We start from the raw sequence: 18,021 nt of genomic DNA, 5'->3' as shown, positions 1-18,021 counted from the left end.
ACAGTGTATTTCAATATGGCGGTGAGTTTTTAACACCCTCATCACATATTCTACTCCCAGCCTCCCCATACTGTGAACATTCTACTTTCTAATTCAGAGTCCTCACATCCTCATCTCCCAGCTCATGCATTTCTTGATGGCTTTCCTTCTCTCTATTCACTCTTCATGTCACAGTCAAACCCAGACCCAGAGTTCATGCTGAGAAGGAAGTGGAGGAAAAATAAGCCAGTATTGAATTGACTCCTGATTACTTTAAACTCTGGATCCCTAAGAGGCACAATTCCACACCCTCATGACACTGACATAAATGTTCTGGATATCTTAATTATATGGAGATTTTACCTACCTCTTTTTTCTGCTGCTGCTGCTTCTGCTTCAACCTAATTTCTTCTTCGGAATCCTCAACCACAATTAAAATTAAATTGCCGTCTGTCTGTCATGAGAATTAAACGGGAAATGAATGAATGAGCTAAGAGTACTGTTTCTCTCTATGGCTCTGCACAAAGATACCCCTGCCTCAGCATCCTCTTTTTTCCCAAAAGCTGTGAAGTCCAGAGTGATTCCCACCCACCCTCAAGCCTGCCTAGTGGATATGGCCATGTCTCTTACACAAAATCGAACCCCCATGGCTTGTCTCTAGATGGTTCCTTTATTTCTCCACTTCCCAAGGTCTGACATGAGTAATATGAGGGGGAGAGCTATGAGTTAACAATTGCTTTATGACATCAGGATTAGGATATATGCCACCTAAGTTGAGTCTTCCTCACAAACAAGCTCCATGGGAACTTGTATTACCTGTCCACTTCCCTTCTGTCAGAGACGTATCTGAACTCAGAGTGGAAAGATAGGGCACTTGGGTGCCGTTCCTCCAGTGAGGCCCATCCACATCCTTTCTCATTATCAGTCACACAGGAGGGCAGGAGGGACCATGGCAGGATAGCTCCATACAGCTCTCTAGTGTCCCCTCATACTTAGCACTTCCTGTCTTCCCTGGATTCAAGTTTCAGTACCTCAGTGCGCCATAGGAAACTAGAGAGACTAGATGAATCTAGAAAGCAGTAAAATTCTTTTAAAAAAGCTTAAAATTAAATAGAAAACAAAAATGAGTTGTGGAAGATAAATTTAAAAGCTGATATTTTTCAAATTACTTTCAAATTACTGCCTCTGCGCGGGGTCTCAGAGCATGTGAGATTTTTCGTGAGCCCTTTAAGAACAGTCTCTGTTTCCCACAGCCCTCCAGCTTTCCCCCACACAAGCCCCGCTGGACTTCAAAGCCAGAAATTCTGGGGGCTCATCATCCCGGTGCAGGATCCCTAGGCGAAGGAGCCCAGTGTGGGGCTCAGGCCCCTCACTCCTTGGGGAGAACCTCCGTAATCATTATTATCCTTTTGTTTGTGGGTTGTCACCCTGGGGTGTGGGTCTTGACTATACTGACTCCACTCCTCCCACCCATCTCGTTGTGGTTCCTTCTTCATATCTTTAGTTGTGGAAAATCGTTTCTGCCAGTCTTTAGGTCATTCTCATAGATAGTTGCTTTGTAAATAGTTGTAATTTTGGTATTCTTGTGGGAGGAGGTGAGCACAGGGTCTTCCTACTTCACCATCTTGGTCACACCTTCAGATTAGCATTTCTTAATGTTTATTGCCTGAGTTATTTATTACTATGATTATTTCTAAGCAGAGAATTTCTTTTTAAAAAAATTTTTATTGGAGTATAGTTGATTTACAATGTTGTGTTACTTTCAGGTGTACAGCAAAGTGAATCAGTTATACATATATATATACCCACTCCTTTTTTTTTTTTAAGATTCTTTTCCCATATAGGCCATCACAGAGTATTGAGTAGAGTTCCCTGTGCTATGCAGTAGGTCCTTATTATCTATTTTATATATAGTCGTGTGTATATGTCAGTCCCAATCTCCCAATTTATCCTCCCCTCCCCCTTATCCCCTGGTAACCATAAGTTTGTTTTCTACATCTGTGACTTTTACCCCCTTTTTTTAAGATTCCACATATAAGCGATATCATATGATATTTGTCTTTCTGTGTCTGACTTACTTCACTCAGTATGACAATCTCTAGGTCCATCCATGTTGCTGCAAATGGCATTATTTTGGTTTTTTTTATGGCTGAGTAATATTCCATTGTATATATGTACCATATCTTCTTTATCCATTCCTCTGTTGATGGACATTTAGGTTGCTTCCATGTCCTCGCTATTGTAAACAGTACTGCAATGAACAGTTGCGTACATGTATCTTTTTTATTTAAAAGATTTTTTTGATGTGGACCATTGTTAAAGTCTTTATTGAATTTGTTACAATATTGCTTCTGTTTTATGTTTCGGTTTTTTGGCTGCGAGGCGTGTGGGATCTTAGCTCCCTGACCAGGGATCGAACCCACACCCCCTACATTGGAAGGCAAAGTCTTAACCACTCAACCGCCAGGGAAGTCCTTGCATGTATCTTTTTGAACTATGGTTTTCTCTGGGTATATGTCTAGGTGTGGGATTGCTGGGTCATATGGTAGTTCTATTTTTAGTTTTTTAAGGAAAATCCATACTGTTCTCCATAGTGACTGCACCAATTTACATTCCCACCAAAAGTGTAGGAGGGTTCCCTTTTCTCCACACCCTCTCCAGCATTTATTGTTTGTAGATTTTTTGATGATGGTCATTCTGACTGGTGTGAGGTGATACCTCATTGTAGTTTTGATTTGCATTCCTCTAATAATTAGTGATGTTGAGCATCTTTTCATGTGCTTTTTGGCCACCTGTATGTCTTCTTTGTAGAAATGTCTATTTAGATCTTCTGCCCATTTTTTGATTGGGTTACTTGTTTTTTTGATATTAAGCTGCACAAGTTGTTTGTATATTTTGGAGATTAATCCCTTGTTGGTTGCTTCATTTGCAAATATTCTCTCCCATTCTGAAGGTTGTCTTTTTGTTTTGTTTATGCTTTCCTTTGCTGTGCAAAAGATTTTAAGTTTAATTAGATGCCATTTATTTTTTTTTGTTTTTTATTTTCATCACTCTAGGAGGTGGATCAAAAAAGATCTTGCTGTGATTTATGTCAAAGAGTGTTCTGCCTATGTTTTCCTCTAAAAGTATTATAGAGTCTGGCCTTACATTTAGGCCTTTAATCCATTTTGAGTTTATTTTTGTGTATGGTGTAGGGAGTGTTCTAATTTCATTCTTTTACATGTAGCTGTCTTATTTTCCCAGCACCACCTATTGAAGAAACTGTCTTTTCTCCATGGTATATTCTTGCCTCCTTTGTCATAGATTAGGTGACCAAAAGTGTATGGGTTTATCTCTGGGCTTTCCATCCTGTTCCATTGATCTATATTTCTGTTTTTGTGCCTGTACCATACTGGTTTGATTACTGTAGCTTCATAGTATACTCTGAAGTCAGGGAGCCTGATTCCTCCAGTTCCATTTTTCTTTCTCAAGATTGCTTTGGCTATTCGGGGTCTTTTTTGTTTCCATACAAATTGTAAAATTTTTTGTTCTAATTCTGTGAAAAATGCCACTGGTAATTTGATAGGGATTGCACTGAATCTGTAGATTGCTTTGGGTAGTATAGTCATTTTCACAATATTGATTCTTCCAATCCAAGAACATGGTATATCTCTCCATCTGTTTGTGTCATCTTTGATATCTTTCATCAGTGTCTTATACTTTTCTGAGTACAGGTCTTTTGTCTCCTTAAGTAGGTTTATTCCTAGGTATTTTATTCTTTTTGTTGCAATGGTAAATGGGAGTGTTTTCTTAATTTCACTTTCAGATTTTTCATCATTAGTGTATAGGAATGCAAGAGATTTCTGTGCATTAATTTTGTATCCTGCTACTTTACCAAATTCATTGATTAGCTCTAGTAGTTTTCTGGTAGCATCTGTAGGATTATCTACGTATAGTATCATGTCATCTGCAAACAGTGACAGTTTTACTTCTTCTTTTCCAATTTGTATTCCTTTTATTTCTTTTTCTTCTCTGATGGCCCTAGCTAGGACTTCCAAAACAATGTTGAATAATAGTGGTGAGAGGGGACATCCTTGTCTTGTTCCTGATCTTAGAGGAAATGCTTTCAGTTTTTCACCATTGAGAACGATGTTTGCTGTGGGTTTGTTGTATATGGCCTTTATTATGTTGAGGTAGGTTCCCTCTATGCCCACTTTCTGGAGAGTTTTTATCATACATGGGTGTTGAATTTTGTTAAAAGCTTTTTCTGCATCTATGGAGATGATCATATGGTTTTTATTCTTCAATTTGTTAATATGGTGTATCACATTGATTGATTTGCATATATTGAAGAATCCTTGCATCCCTGGGATAAATCCCACTTGATCATGGTGTATGATCCTTTTGATGTGTTGCTGGATTCTGTTTGCTAGTATTTTGTTGAGGATTTTTGTGTCTATGTTCGTCAGTGATATTGGCCTGTAATTTTCTTTTTTTGTGATATCTTTGTCTGGTTTTGGTATCAGTGTGATAGTGGTCTCGTAGAATGAGCTTGGGAGTGTTCCTTTCTCTGCAATTTTTTGGAAGAGTTTGAGAAGGATAGGTGCTAGCTCTTCTCTAAATGTTTGATAGAATTTACCTGTGAAGCCATCTGGTCCTGGACTTTTGTTGTTGGAAGATTTTTAATCAGTTTCAATTTCATTACTTGTGATTGGTCTGTTCCTATTTTCTATTTCTTCCTGGTTCAGTCTTGGAAGGCTGTACCTTTCTAAGAATTTGTCCATTTCTTCCAGGTTGTCCATTTTATTGGCATATAATTGCTTGTAGTAGTCTCTTATGATCCTTTGTATTTCTGTGGTGTCAGTTGTAACTTCTTTTTCATTTTTAATTTTATTGATTTGAGTACTCGCCCTTCTTTTCTTGATGAGTATGGCTAAAGGTTTATCAATTTTGTTTATCTTATGAAAGAACCAGCTTTTAGTTTCACCAGTCTTTTTTTTTTATTGTTTTCTTTGTCTCTATCATTTATTTCTGCTCTGATCTTTATGATTTCTTTCCTTCTACTAACTTTGGGTTTTGTTTGTTCTTCTTTCTCTAGTTCCTTTAGGTGTAAGGTTAGGTTGTTTATTTGACATTTTCTTGTTTCTTGAGGTAAGATTGCATTGCTATAAAGTTCCCTCTTAGAACTGCTTTTGCTGCATCCCATAGGTTTTGGGTCATCGTGTTTTCATTGTCATGTGTTTCTAGGTATTTTTTATTTCCTCTTTGATTTCTTCAGTGATCCATTGGTTATTTAGTAGCATATTGTTTAGCTTCCATGTGTTTGTGTTTTTTACAGTTTTTTTTCCCTGTAATTGATTTCTAATCTCATAGCGTTTGGGTTGGAAAAGATGCATGATATGATTTCAATTTTCTTAAATTTACTGAGGTTTGATTTGTGACCCAAGATGTGATCTATCCAGGAGAATGTTCTGTGTGCACTTGAGAAGAAAGTGTATTCTGCTGCTTTCAGATGGAATGTCCTATAAATATCAATTAAGTCTATCTGGTCTAACTAAATGTAAGGCCAGACACTATAAAACTCTTAGATGAAAACATAGGCAGAACACTCTATGACATAAATCACAGCAAGATCCTTCTTGACCCACTTCCTAGAGAAATGGAAATAAAAACAAAAGTAAACAAATGGGACCTAGTGAAACTTAAAACGTTTTGCAAAGCAAAGGAAAACCTAAACAAGACGAAAAGACAACTCTCAGAATGGGAGAAAATATTTGCAATTGAAGAAACTGACAAAAGATTAAGCTCCAAAATTTAGAAGCAGCTCATGCAGCTCAATATCAAAAAAACAAACAACCCAATCCAAAAATGGACAGAAGACCTAAATAGACATTTCTCCAAAGAAGATATACAGATTGCCGACAAATACATGAAAGGATGCTCAACATCAGTAATCATTAGAGAAATGCAAATCAAAACTACAATGAGGTTATCACCTCACTCCAGTCAGAATGGCCATCATCAAAAAATCTACAAACAATACAATCCTGCAGCCTGTGGAACGAAAACCACATTAACAGAAAGATAGACAAGATGAAAAGGCAGAGGGCTATGTACCAAATGAAGGAACAAGATAAAACCGCAGAAAAACAACTAAATGAAGTTGAGATAGGCAACCTTCCAGAAAAAGAATTCAGAAAAATGATAGTGAAGATGATCCGGGACCTTGGAAAAAGAATGGAGGCAAAGATTGAGAAGATGCAAGAAATGTTTAACAAAGACTTAGAAGAATTAAAGAACAAACAAACAGAGATGACCAATACAATAACTGAAATGAAAAATACACTAGAGAGAATCAATAGCAGAATAACGAAGGCAGAAGAACGGATAAGTGACCTGGAAGAAAGAATGGTGGAATTCACTGCCATGGAACAGAATAAAGAAAAAACAATGAAAAGAAATGAAGACAGCCTAAGAGACCTCTGGGACAACATTAAATGCAACAACATTCGCATTATAGGGGTCCCAGAAGGAGAAGAGAGAGAAAAAGGACCCGAGAAAATATTTGAAGAGATTATAGTTGAAAACTTCCCTAACATGGGAAAGGAAATAGCCACCCAAGTCCAGGAAGCACAGAGAGTCCCATACAGGATAAACCCAAGGAGAAACATGCCAAAACCCAGACTAATCAAACTGGTAAAAATTAAAGACAAAGAAAAATGACTGAAAGCAGCAAGGGAAAAATGACAAATAACATACAAGGGAACTCCCATAAGGTTAACAGCTGATTTCTCAGCAGAAACTCTACAAGGCAGAAGGGAGTGGCATGACATATTTAAAGTGATGAAAGGGAAGAACCTACAACCAAGATTACTCTACCCAGCAAGGATCTCATTCAGATTCGATGGAGAAATCAAAAGCTTTACAGACAAGCAAAAGCTAAGAGAATTCAGCACCACCAAACCAGTTCTACAACAAATGCTAAAGGAACTTCTCTAAGTGGGAAACACAAGAGAAGAAAAGGACCTACAAAAACAAACCCAAAACAATTAAGAAAATGGTCATAGGAACATACATATCGATAATTACCTTAAACGTGAATGGATTAAATGCTCCAAACAAAAGACACAGGCTTGCTGAATGGATACAAAAACAAGGCCCATATATATGCTGTCTACAAGAGACCCACTTCAGACCTAGGGACACATTCAGACTGAAAGTGAGGGGATGGAAAAAGATATTCCATGCAAATGGAAATCAAAAGAAAGCTGGAGTAGCAATACTCATATCAGATAAAATAGACTTTAAAATACAGAATGTTTCAAGAGACAAGGAAGGACACTACATAATGATCAAGGGATCAATCCAAGAAGAAGATATAAAAATTATAAATATATATTCACGCAACATAGGAACACCTCAATACATAAGGCAACTGCTAACAGCTATAAAAGAGGAAATTGACAGTAACACAATAATAGTGGGGGACTTTAACACCTCACTTACACCAATGGACAGATCATCCAAACAGAAAATTCATAAGGAAACACAAGCTTTAAATGACATAATAGACCAGATAGATTTAATTGATATTTATAGGACATTCCATCCCAAAACAGATTACACTTTCTTCTCAAGTGCGCACGGAACATTCTCCAGGATAGATCACATCTTGGGTCACAAATCAAGCCTCAGTAAATTTAAGAAAATTGAAATCATACCAAGTACCTTTTCTGACCACAACGCTATGAGATTAGAAATCAATTACAGGGAAAAAAAACCATAAAAAACACAAACACATGGAGGCTAAACAATATGTTACTAAATAACCAAGAGATCACTGAAGAAATCAAAGCAGAAATCAAAAAATACCTAGAGACAAATGACAATGAAAACACGACGATCCAAAACCCATGGGATGCAGCAAAAACAGTTCTAAGAGGGAAGTTTATAGCAATACAAGCTTAACTAAAGAAACAAGAAAAATCTCAAACAATCTAACCTTACACCAAAAGGAACTAGAGAAAGAAGAACAAACAAAACCCAAAGTTAGCAGAAGGAAAGAAATCATAAAGATCAGAGTGGAAATAAATGAAATAGAAACAAAGAAAACAATAGCAAAGATCAATAAAACTAAAAGCTGATTCTTTGAGAAGATAAACAAAATTGATAAGCCATTAGCCAGACTCATCAAGAAAAAGAGGGAGAGGACTCAAATCAATAAAATCAGAAATGAAAAAGGAGAAGTTACAACAGACACCGCAGAAATACAAAGCATCCTAAGAGACTTCTACAAGCAACTCTATGCCAATAAAATGGACAACCTGGAAGAAATGGACAAATTCTTAGAAAGGTGTAACCTTCTAAGACTGAACCAGGAAGAAATAGAAAATATGAACAGACCAATCACAAGCACTGAAATTGAAACTGTGATTAAAAATCTTCCAACAAACAAAAGTCCAGGACCAGATGGCTTCACAGGTAAATTCTATCAAACATTTAGAGAAGAGTTAACACCCATCCTTCTCAAACTCTTCCAAAAAATTGCAGAGGAAGGAACACTCCCAAACTCATTCTATGAGGCCACCATCACCCTGATACCAAAACCAGACAAAGATACTAAAAAAAAAGAAAATTAAAGACCAATATCACTGATGAATATAGATGCGAAAATCCTCAACAAAATACTACCAAACAGAATCCAGCAACACATTAAAAGGATCATACACCATGATCAAGTGGGATTTATCCCAGGGATGCAAGGATTCTTCAATATATGCAAATCAATCAATGTGATACACCATATTAACAAATTGAAGAATAAAAACCATATGATCATCTCCATAGATGCAGAAAATGCTTTTGACAAAATTCAACACCCATATATGATAAAAACTCTCCAGAAAGTGGGCATAGAGGGAACCTACCTCAACATAATAAAGACTATATACGACAAACCCACAGCAAACATCATTCTCAATGGTGAAAAACTGTAAGCATTTCCTCTAAGATCAGGAACAAGACAAGGATGTCCACTCTAACCACTATTATTCAACATAGTTTTGGAAGTCATAGCCACGGCAATCAGAGAAGAAAAAGAAATAAAAGGAATCCAAATTGGAAATGAAGAAGTAAAACTGTCACTGTTTGCAGATGACATGATACTATACATAGAGAATCCTAAAAATGCCACCAGAAAACTACTAGAGCTAATCAATGAATTTGGGAAAGTTGCAGGGTACAAAATTAATGCACAGAAATGTCTTGCATTCCTATACGCTAATGATGAAAAATCTGAAAGAGAAATTAAGGAAACACTCCCATTTACCATTGCCACAAAAAGAATAAAATACCTAGGAATAAACCTACCTAGGGAGACAAAAGACCTGTATGCAAAAAACTATAAGACACTGATGAAAGAAATTAAAGATGATACAAACAAAGAAATACACCATGTTCTTGGATTGGAAGAATCAATACTGTGAAAATGACTACACTACCCAAAGCAAACTACAGATTCAATGCAATCCCTATCAAATTAGCAATGGCATTTTTTTTTTACAGAACTAGAACAAAAAATCTTAAAATCTGTATGGAGACACAAAAGACCCCGAACAGCCAAAGCAGTCTTGAGGGGAAAAAACAGAGCTGGAGGAATCAGACTCCCTGACTTCAGACTATACTACAAAGCTACAGTAATCAAGACAATATGGTACTGGCACAAAAAGAGAAATATAGATCAATGGAACAGGATAGAAAGCCCAGAGATAAACCCACGCACCTATGGTCAACTAATCTATGACAAAGGAGGCAAGGATATATAACAGAGAAAAGACAGTCTCTTCAATAAGTGGTGCTGGGAAAGCTGGACAGCTACATGTAAAATAATGAAATTCGAACACTACCTGACACCATACACAAAAATAAACTCAAAATGGATTAGAGACCTAAATGTGAGACCGGACACTATAAAACTCTTAGAGGAAAACATAGGAAGCACACTCTTTGACATAAATCACAGCAAGATCTTTTTTGATCCACCTCCTAGAGAAATGGAAATAAAAACAAAAATAAACAAATGGGACCTAATGAAACTTAAAAGCTTTTGCAAAGCAAAGGAAATTAGAAACAAGACAAAAAGACAACCCTCAGAATGGGAGAAAATATTTGCAAACAAATCAACAGACAAAGGATTAATCTCCAAAATATATAAACAGCTCATGCAGCTCAATATTAAAAAAACAAACAACCCAATCCAAAAATGGGCAGAAGACCTAAATAGACATTTCTCCAAGAAGACATACAGATGGCCAAGAAGCACATGAAAAGCTGCTCAACATCACTAATTATTAGAGAAATGCAAATTAAAACTACAGTGAGGTATCACACCAGTTAGAATGGGCATCATCAGAAAATCTACAAACAACAAATGCTGGAGAGGGTGTGGAGAAAAGGGAACCCTCTTGCACTGTTGATGGGAATGTAAAGTGATACAGCCACTACGGAGAACAGTATGGAGGTTCCTTAAAAAACTAAAAATAGAATTACCATATGACCCAGTAATCCCACTACTGGGCATATACCAAGAGAAAACCATAATTCAAAATGACACACACATCCCAATGTTCATTGCAGTACTATTTACAATAGCCAGGTCATGGAAGCAACCTAAACGCCCATCGACAGACAAATGGATAAAGAAGATGTGGTACATATATATACAATGGAATATTACTCAGCCATAGAAAGGAACAAAATTGGGTCATTTGTAGAGATGTGGTTGAATCTAGAGACTGTCATACAGAGTAAGTCAGAAAGAGAAAAACAAATATCGTATATTAATGCATATATGTGGAACCTAGAAAAATGGTACAGATGAACCAGTTTGCAGGGCAGAAATTGAGACACAGATGTAGAGGACAAATGTATGGACACCAAGGGGGGAAAGCAGTGGGGTGTGGTGGTGGTGGTGGTGTGATGAATTGGGAGATTGGGATTGACATGTATACACTAATATGTATAAAATGGATAACTAATAAGAACCTGCTGTATAAAAAAGCAAATAAAATAAATTCAAAGTTAAAAAAAAAACCTATAAAAAATCTACAAACAATAAATGCTGGAGAGGGTGTGGAGAAAAGGGAACCCTCTTGCACTGTTGGTGGGAATGTAAATTGATACAGCCACTATGGAGAACAGTATGGAGTTTCCTTAAAAAACTAAAAGTAGAACTACCATATGACCCAGCAATCCCACTACTGGACATATACCCTGAGAAAACCATAGTTCACAGAGAGACATGTACCACAATGTTCATTGCAGCACTATTTACAATGGCCAGGACATGGAAGCAGCCTAAGTGTCTATCAACAGATGAATGGATAAAGAAGATGTGGCACATATATACAATGGGATATTATTACTCAGCCATAAAAAGAAACGAAACTGAGTTATTTGTCGTGAGGTGGATGGACCTAGAGTCTGTCATACAGAGTAAAGTAAGTCAGAAAGAGAAAAACAAATATCATATGCTAACACATATATATGGAATCTAAAAAAAAATGGTTCTGATGAATTAGGGGCAGGACGGGACTAAAGACGCAGATGTAGAGAATGGAGTTGAGGACACGGGGAGGGGGAAGGGTAAGCTGGGATGAAGTGAGAGAGTGGCATGGACAGATATACACTACGAAATGTAAAATAGATAGCTAGTGGGAAGCAGCCACATAGCACAGGGAGATCAACTCGGTGCTTTGTGACCACCTAGAGGGGTGGGATAGGGAGGGTGGGAGGGAGACACAAGAGGGAGGAGATGGGGATATATGTATATGTATAGCTGATTCACTATGTTATAAAGCAGAAACTAACACACCATTGCAAAGCAATTATATGCCAATAAAGTTGTTAAAAAAATGTCTATCTGGTCTAATGTGTCATCTAAGGCCTGTGTTCCTCTATTAATTTTATGTCTGGATGATCTGTCCATTGAGGAAAGGGGGGTGTTAAAGTCTCCCACTATTATTGTGCTACTGTCGATTTCTCCTTTATGGCTGTTAGTATTTGTCTTATATATTGAGGTGCTCTTATGCTGGGTGCATATATATTTACAATTGTTATACCTTCTTCTTGGATTGATCCTTGATCATTGTGTAGTTTCCTTCTTTGTCTCTCGTAACAGTCTTTATTTTAAAGTCTATTTTGTCTTATACGGGTATTGCTACTCTCACTTTGTTTTGATTTTCATTTGCATGGAATACCTTTTTCCATCCCCTCACTTTCAGTCTCTATGTGGCCCTAGGTCTGAAATGGGTCTATTGTAGACAGCATATATATGGGTCTTGTTTCTGTATCCATTCAGCTGGTCTATGTCTTTTGGTTGGAGCATTTAATCCATTTGCATTTAAGGTAGTTATCGATATGTATGTTCCTAGTGCCATTTTCTTAACTGTTTTGGGTTTGTTTTTGTAGGTCTTTTTTTCCCCCTTCCTCTTTTGTTCTCTTCTCTTGTGTTTCTTGTCTAGAGAAGTTCCTTTAGCATTTGTTGTAAAGCTGGTTTGGTGGTGCTGAATTCTTTTAACTTTTGCTTGTCTGGAAAGCTTTTGGTTTCTCCTTCGAATCTGAATGAGAGCCTTGGTGGGTAGAGTATTCTTGGTTGTAGGTTTTTCCCTTTCATCGTTTTAAATATATCCTGCCATTCTCTTCTGGGTTGAAGAGTTTCTGCTGAAAAATCAGCTGATAGCCTTATGGGGATTCCCTTGTATATTATTTGTTGCTTTTCCCTTGTTGCTTTTAATAGTTTTTCTTTGTATTTAATTTTTGTTAGTTTTATTGATATGTGTCTCAGAGCATTCCTCCTTGGGTTTATCCTGTATGGGACTCTCTGCATTTCCTGGACTTTGGTGACTATTTCCTTTCCCATGTTAGGGAAATTTTTGACTATAATCTCTTCAAATACTTTCTCAGGCCGTTTCTCTTTTTCTTCCTCTTCTGGGATCCCTATAATTTGAATGTTAGTGCATTTAATGTTGTCCCAGAGGTCTCTGAGACTGTCCTCATTTCTTCTTTTTTTTTTTTTTTATGTTTTTAAAAAAAAATTTGGCCACACTGCACAGCTTGTGGGATCTTAGTTCCCAAACCAGGCCCTCAGCAATGAAAGCATGGCATCCTAACCACTCAACCACCAGGGAATTCCCTTTTGTCTTTATCCTGTTCCATGGCAGAGATTTCCACCATTCTGCCTTCCAGGTCACTTATCCGTTCTTTTGCTTCAGTTATTCTGCTATTGATTCCTTCTAGTGTATTTTTCATTTCAGTTATTGCTCATCTCTGTTTGCTTGTTCTTTAGTTCTTCTAGGTCTTTGTTAAAATTTTCTTGTATCTTCTCTATCCATGCCTCCATTCTTTTTCTGAGATCTTGGATCATCTTTACTATCATCACTCTGAATTCTTTTTCAGGTAGATTGCTTATCTTCTCTTCACTTAGTTGTTTTTGTAGGTTTTTATCTTGCTCCTTCGTCTGCAACATATTTGTCATCTCATTTTGTCAGACTTACTGTGTTTGTGGTCTCCCTTTCACAGGCTGCAGAACTGTACTTCCTCTGGCTTCTGGTGTCTGCCCCCTTGGTGGGTGAGGTTAGTCCAGAGGCTTGTGCCATTTTTCCCTTGATAGGGAGTTTGATTGGTGTTGTGGTGATCAGAGCCTGCCCTAGAAATTGAGCGGGGCCTCCCCTTTGCTCTGTGGTTGTCACTGACCTGTCAGGGATGGGGTCTGCTCCCTAGCTGTTCGAGTAGAGGCCCAAAGATCTGTTTCTTAGCTGTGATTCTGATCTGCAGTGTGAGGTATGTGGGACTGGAGCACTCCCACTGGGAGAGAAGTCACTGTGTATTCCTCCTCTGGAGCTGTTTACCTGTGAATATGCTCTGTTGTATCCCCTTCTGCCCATTGTGAGGGCTCACAAAGTATATTGTTGGCACTGCTCTCAGTCCCACCTTAACTGTGGGTATGCCGGCGATCAGCCCTGTTGACTATCAAGTGTCATTTTCACCCGGCCACCGGCACAGGTCCACTGAAGTCAGGTCCTAGGACTGCAGTAGTTGTGCACCTGGACCTGCTGTGGGAGCTAAGGAGGCAGCTCAAACTCTGGTCTGGCCCAACCCCCATGAGTACATGCCCACAGAGCCCACAGCTGCTAAAGCCAGACCCATCGCAGCTGCAAGAGCACTTGTCCTTTCGGATGTTTCACAGGCGCTGAATTAGGGAAGGCATCAGTGGAGGTGTAACTCCGCAGTTTGTGCAGCAGCAAGGAGAAATTTTAGCTCTTCTTCCTTAGTCACACAGCCCCTGGGGATCAGCTGTGGTTTCAGCCCCTCCTCTGGGCGGATTTCCTAGTGGGGGTAGTTATCCACATCCTCCTGGGACAGCAGAGCAGGTCCTGACACCCACTGGTGAATTTCCTAGTAGCGAGAGCTATCCGTGCCCTCCTGGGACAGCGGGGTAGGTCCTGTGGCCCGTTGACAGAATTCCTAGTTTCAGGAGCTGTTCACACCCTTCCAGGTCAGCAGGGGCGGGTTCTGTGACCCGCTGGCCGAATTCCTAGTTTTGGGAGCTGTCCGCGCCCTCCTGGGTCAGTAGGGGTGGGGCCTGGTGTCTGCCTGCGGGTCTGGAAGAGGCAGCCAGTGCCCACCGCTGGACCCCAAGATGGTGGTGGCTACTCGCACCTGCCCCCAGAACTCCTGTAGGCGGTGTGCTGTTGCCTGGGAGCGCTCACAGGGATAGAAGTTCTTATGGTGTTCCCTCTCCTCTTCTCATGCGCCTCCCAATAATGGTTCCTTGCCTCTCTGGTGGGCCCAGGCTTCTTCCTAGTACACCCTCAGTTGCTGTGGCCCAACCTCTTCAGGCTCTTTCTGCACCTAACCCTGGTCCTCTCTCTGGGACTGAGCTTAGGAGTCTGAGCTTTAGTACCCGACCCTCAACCTCACTAACAGAGGAGTATCTCAGGTTTGAGAGTGCAGGGTGGGGGTGCTGACCCTCTGTGCAGGTTACTCTCCATTTTGCCTTTCACAAACCAGTTGCTGCTTACCCTTTTAGGCTCCAAAACTCCCCCTCCGTCCTAATTTCTCCACTTGTGAGAAACCTTCCCAAGGTGCAGGAAACTTTCCTCCTTCACAGCTCCCTCCCAGGGTGCAGCCTGTCCTGATTCCTTCTTTTTCTTTTTCCTTTTGTCCTATCCAGTTACATGGAGGTTTTCTTGTCTTTTCAGACATCTGAGGTCTTCTGTCGGCATTCAGTAGCTGTTCTGTGTGAATCATTCTGCTTGTAGATCTATTTTCAATGTTTCTGTGGAGGGAGGTGAATTCTACTTCCTATTCCTTGGCCATTGTGATTGAGCAGTGACTTTCTAATACTTTAATTCTTCCTACATATATTAGTTGCTTTCTAAGGAAAATATTTCTCTTCTCATTAATTTTTTCATTTATTAATTTATATCGGTGTGACTGATGGGTTCCTATTTAATTCTATAGGTTATAATCTGCTATCATCATAATTTTGGTGCTCAAATTGACCCAGATTTGGCCACTGGGAACCCTTCAGCCTGGCTTCTGCAGTCTTCTGACATGCCCCCTTCACCTTTGATTATTTCTTACACCAAGATATTACGGACTTGGAAGAAATAGAAAATATATATTGGTCTTTGCCCCTAGACCCTGGCACAGAGCTCCTGAAAACCTTGTAATTTCTTTTTTTTTTTAAATTGTGAATAACATTTTATTTAGTCATTTTTGTTTACAACTGAAACTATGGGAATTCAAAATTAATATACTTACCCATGAACTTCTTATAGACACCAGAAAATGTTTCAACTTTGTATTCCACATTATTCTGCTGTGCTTTATCCAAATGAACCTTTATGAGCCAGCTGCCATCCAGTTTCTTGCGGATTCTCTTGCCCACAGTCTCACTTGGGAAAACCAAGTCCTCCAGGATCACATCATGCACGGCTGTCAGAGTGCAGCTCCTGGGATGCTTGCTTATTTTTTGTTTGGCTTTTTCGAGTTGGCTTAGGCAGAATTCTCCTCTGAGTGACAAAGACAACATGCCTCCTGCTGAACTTCTTCTCCAACTCACACAATAGCTGGACCTGGAGTTTCTGGAAAGATTTCAATTGAGGAATGAGAACAAAGGTTTTAATAGCTTTCTGACCACCACTAACTTCAATGTCCTTGGCAATTTTGATGTTCAGCTCTCATAGCTGGGCCTTGAGGTCCGAGTTCATCTCCAGCTCCACGAGGGCCTGGAAGATTCCAGACTTGAACTCCCAGCTTCTCACAATTGGGCTTCATGATCTTCGCACTGGAACTGAACATGGCCTTGACCTTGCCAATGAGGCTAGCTAACATTTGTTCCTCACCGCACCCCAAACTTGGAGGCCTAGGGAGAGGCCTAGGTCTCAGGAGAGCTCATAAAATCCCAGAGGCAGAGGAGAAGAGGCAGGAATAGCGCAAGTAGAGAAACCGGAAGAACCACAGAGAAATGGTGGAAGCCTAGAGAGTCCCAGGAAGCACCCTTGTATTTCCTTAAGTGATAACAGCACTAAGAGCATCTTTTGTTCTAATATTTGGTCTTTGAACTGGATCCTGACACAGAGCTCCTGAAATTCTTATAATTTCCTGGATGATAGGCGTGTCCTTTGTTCTAATGAGGTGACTCTGACAGAGCTACCGGATGGACTAACAATGAAGGCTGGTCATTGAAAAGACTAACATATAATTAGAGTGTGGAATTTCCAGCTTTACACCCCCTTTTCTTGAGAAGGGAAAGGATTGAAATAGGGTTTTCCAAAAGTGGCAAAAATTAAGTGTTTTGTATGAGTAGTAAAGGAGACACACAGGAGAAAGACTCATAGGAGGCAGAAACTGACCTTTTCCCACTCAGAAGGGGAAGAATTGTAGGTTTTTCTAACATAGTGGTATTCCCTAGAAGAGATGCCACAGTATCATCTGGAAACTTGTTAGAAATACTCATTCTTGGGAACATGATATACTGAATCAGAAATGGTGAGTGGGGGCTTCCCTGGTGGCGCAGTGGTTGAGAATCCGCCTCCCAATGCGGGGGATATGGGTTCAAGCCCTGGTCCGGGAAGATCCCACATGCCATGGAGCAACTAAGCCTGTGCACCACACTACTGAGCCTGCGCGCCACAACTACTGAAGCCTGCGCACCTAGAGCCCGTGCTCCACAACAAGAGAAGCCACCACAATGAGAAGCCCGTGCACTGCAATGAAGAGTAGCCCCCGCTCGCCGCAACTAGAGAAAGCCCATGCGCAGCAACGAAGACCCAATGCAGCCAAAAATAAATTAATTAATTAAAAAAAACACACACACAGAAATGGTGAGTGGGGCCCAGCAATCTGCTTTAATGAGACTCTCCACATCATTGGGACCGCTGATAAAGTTCGAAAAACATTGCCCTATTTACCTCTTAGGTTCAACACCCACGATAGGATCTCTTCATGAGAAGATTGACCACTTTCTTCAGGGGGCAGAGCTAAGAGGTTATCTTGAAGTGAAAGCTACCACAGACATGCTTTGCATAAGTGGACTGGAGAGCAAGGGAAGGACCTGACTAGTTCATCTATTCTCCTCATGCAGTTCTTTCATGAATGGCTGATGATTGCCCATGGTTTCCTCCTGCTGACTTGTTAAACAAGGCAAATGATAAAATGCCATATTGGTTCACAGGTGACCAATCCATGATTAGATTCACACTCAGGCCATTCTAATTCTAGATGATTAGCTGATTTATTCATTATTCTACAGCACTTCTCTTTTTTACCACACTACACAGCATTACAAGAATGTTCTGATCTTCTGGGTGCATTAAGTGAGAGATAATCCCATGTTTATTGTAAGAATTTCCTAGGCATAACTTCTGCCAAGTTTCTAACTCAAAAACCAATTTTTGAAAACCCATTCCGGAAAAGCAACTTACATAAAATTCAATCTCCTTTAAGTGTTTCTTAATTTGCAGAGATCTCCTACTCCTTTGCTATCTGTCTTATTAG

General features: G+C 39.5%; 1 protein-coding gene and 1 pseudogene across 6 annotated transcripts in view; both read right to left on the bottom strand.

Moving 5' to 3' along the window:
- LOC309638472 (IQ domain-containing protein F2-like) overlaps window positions 1-18,021 on the bottom strand; it is a 144,134-nt gene that overhangs the window by 20,983 nt on the left and 105,130 nt on the right. For all 5 annotated transcript variants that reach the window (XR_014251129.1, XM_082414553.1, XM_082414554.1 and 2 more), the window contains exon 4: window positions 347-433. Coding sequence is in view for 4 of the 5 variants with exons in the window: in XM_082414553.1 (XP_082270679.1) it covers window positions 347-433 (87 nt within the window). In the remaining variant the exon portion in view is untranslated. The remainder of the gene's footprint in view (window positions 1-346; window positions 434-18,021) is intronic.
- LOC309638471 (small ribosomal subunit protein eS7 pseudogene) lies at window positions 15,755-16,323 on the bottom strand (annotated as a pseudogene). The gene has a single exon. The product of its transcript is annotated as a small ribosomal subunit protein eS7 pseudogene (transcript).

This window comes from Balaenoptera physalus, assembly GCF_965194825.1.
Source record: "Balaenoptera physalus genome assembly, chromosome: 11".
NCBI classification, from domain to species: domain Eukaryota; kingdom Metazoa; phylum Chordata; class Mammalia; order Artiodactyla; family Balaenopteridae; genus Balaenoptera; species Balaenoptera physalus.
Note: the sequence above shows the minus strand (reverse complement) of the source record. Positions and strands in the feature narration are given on the sequence as shown.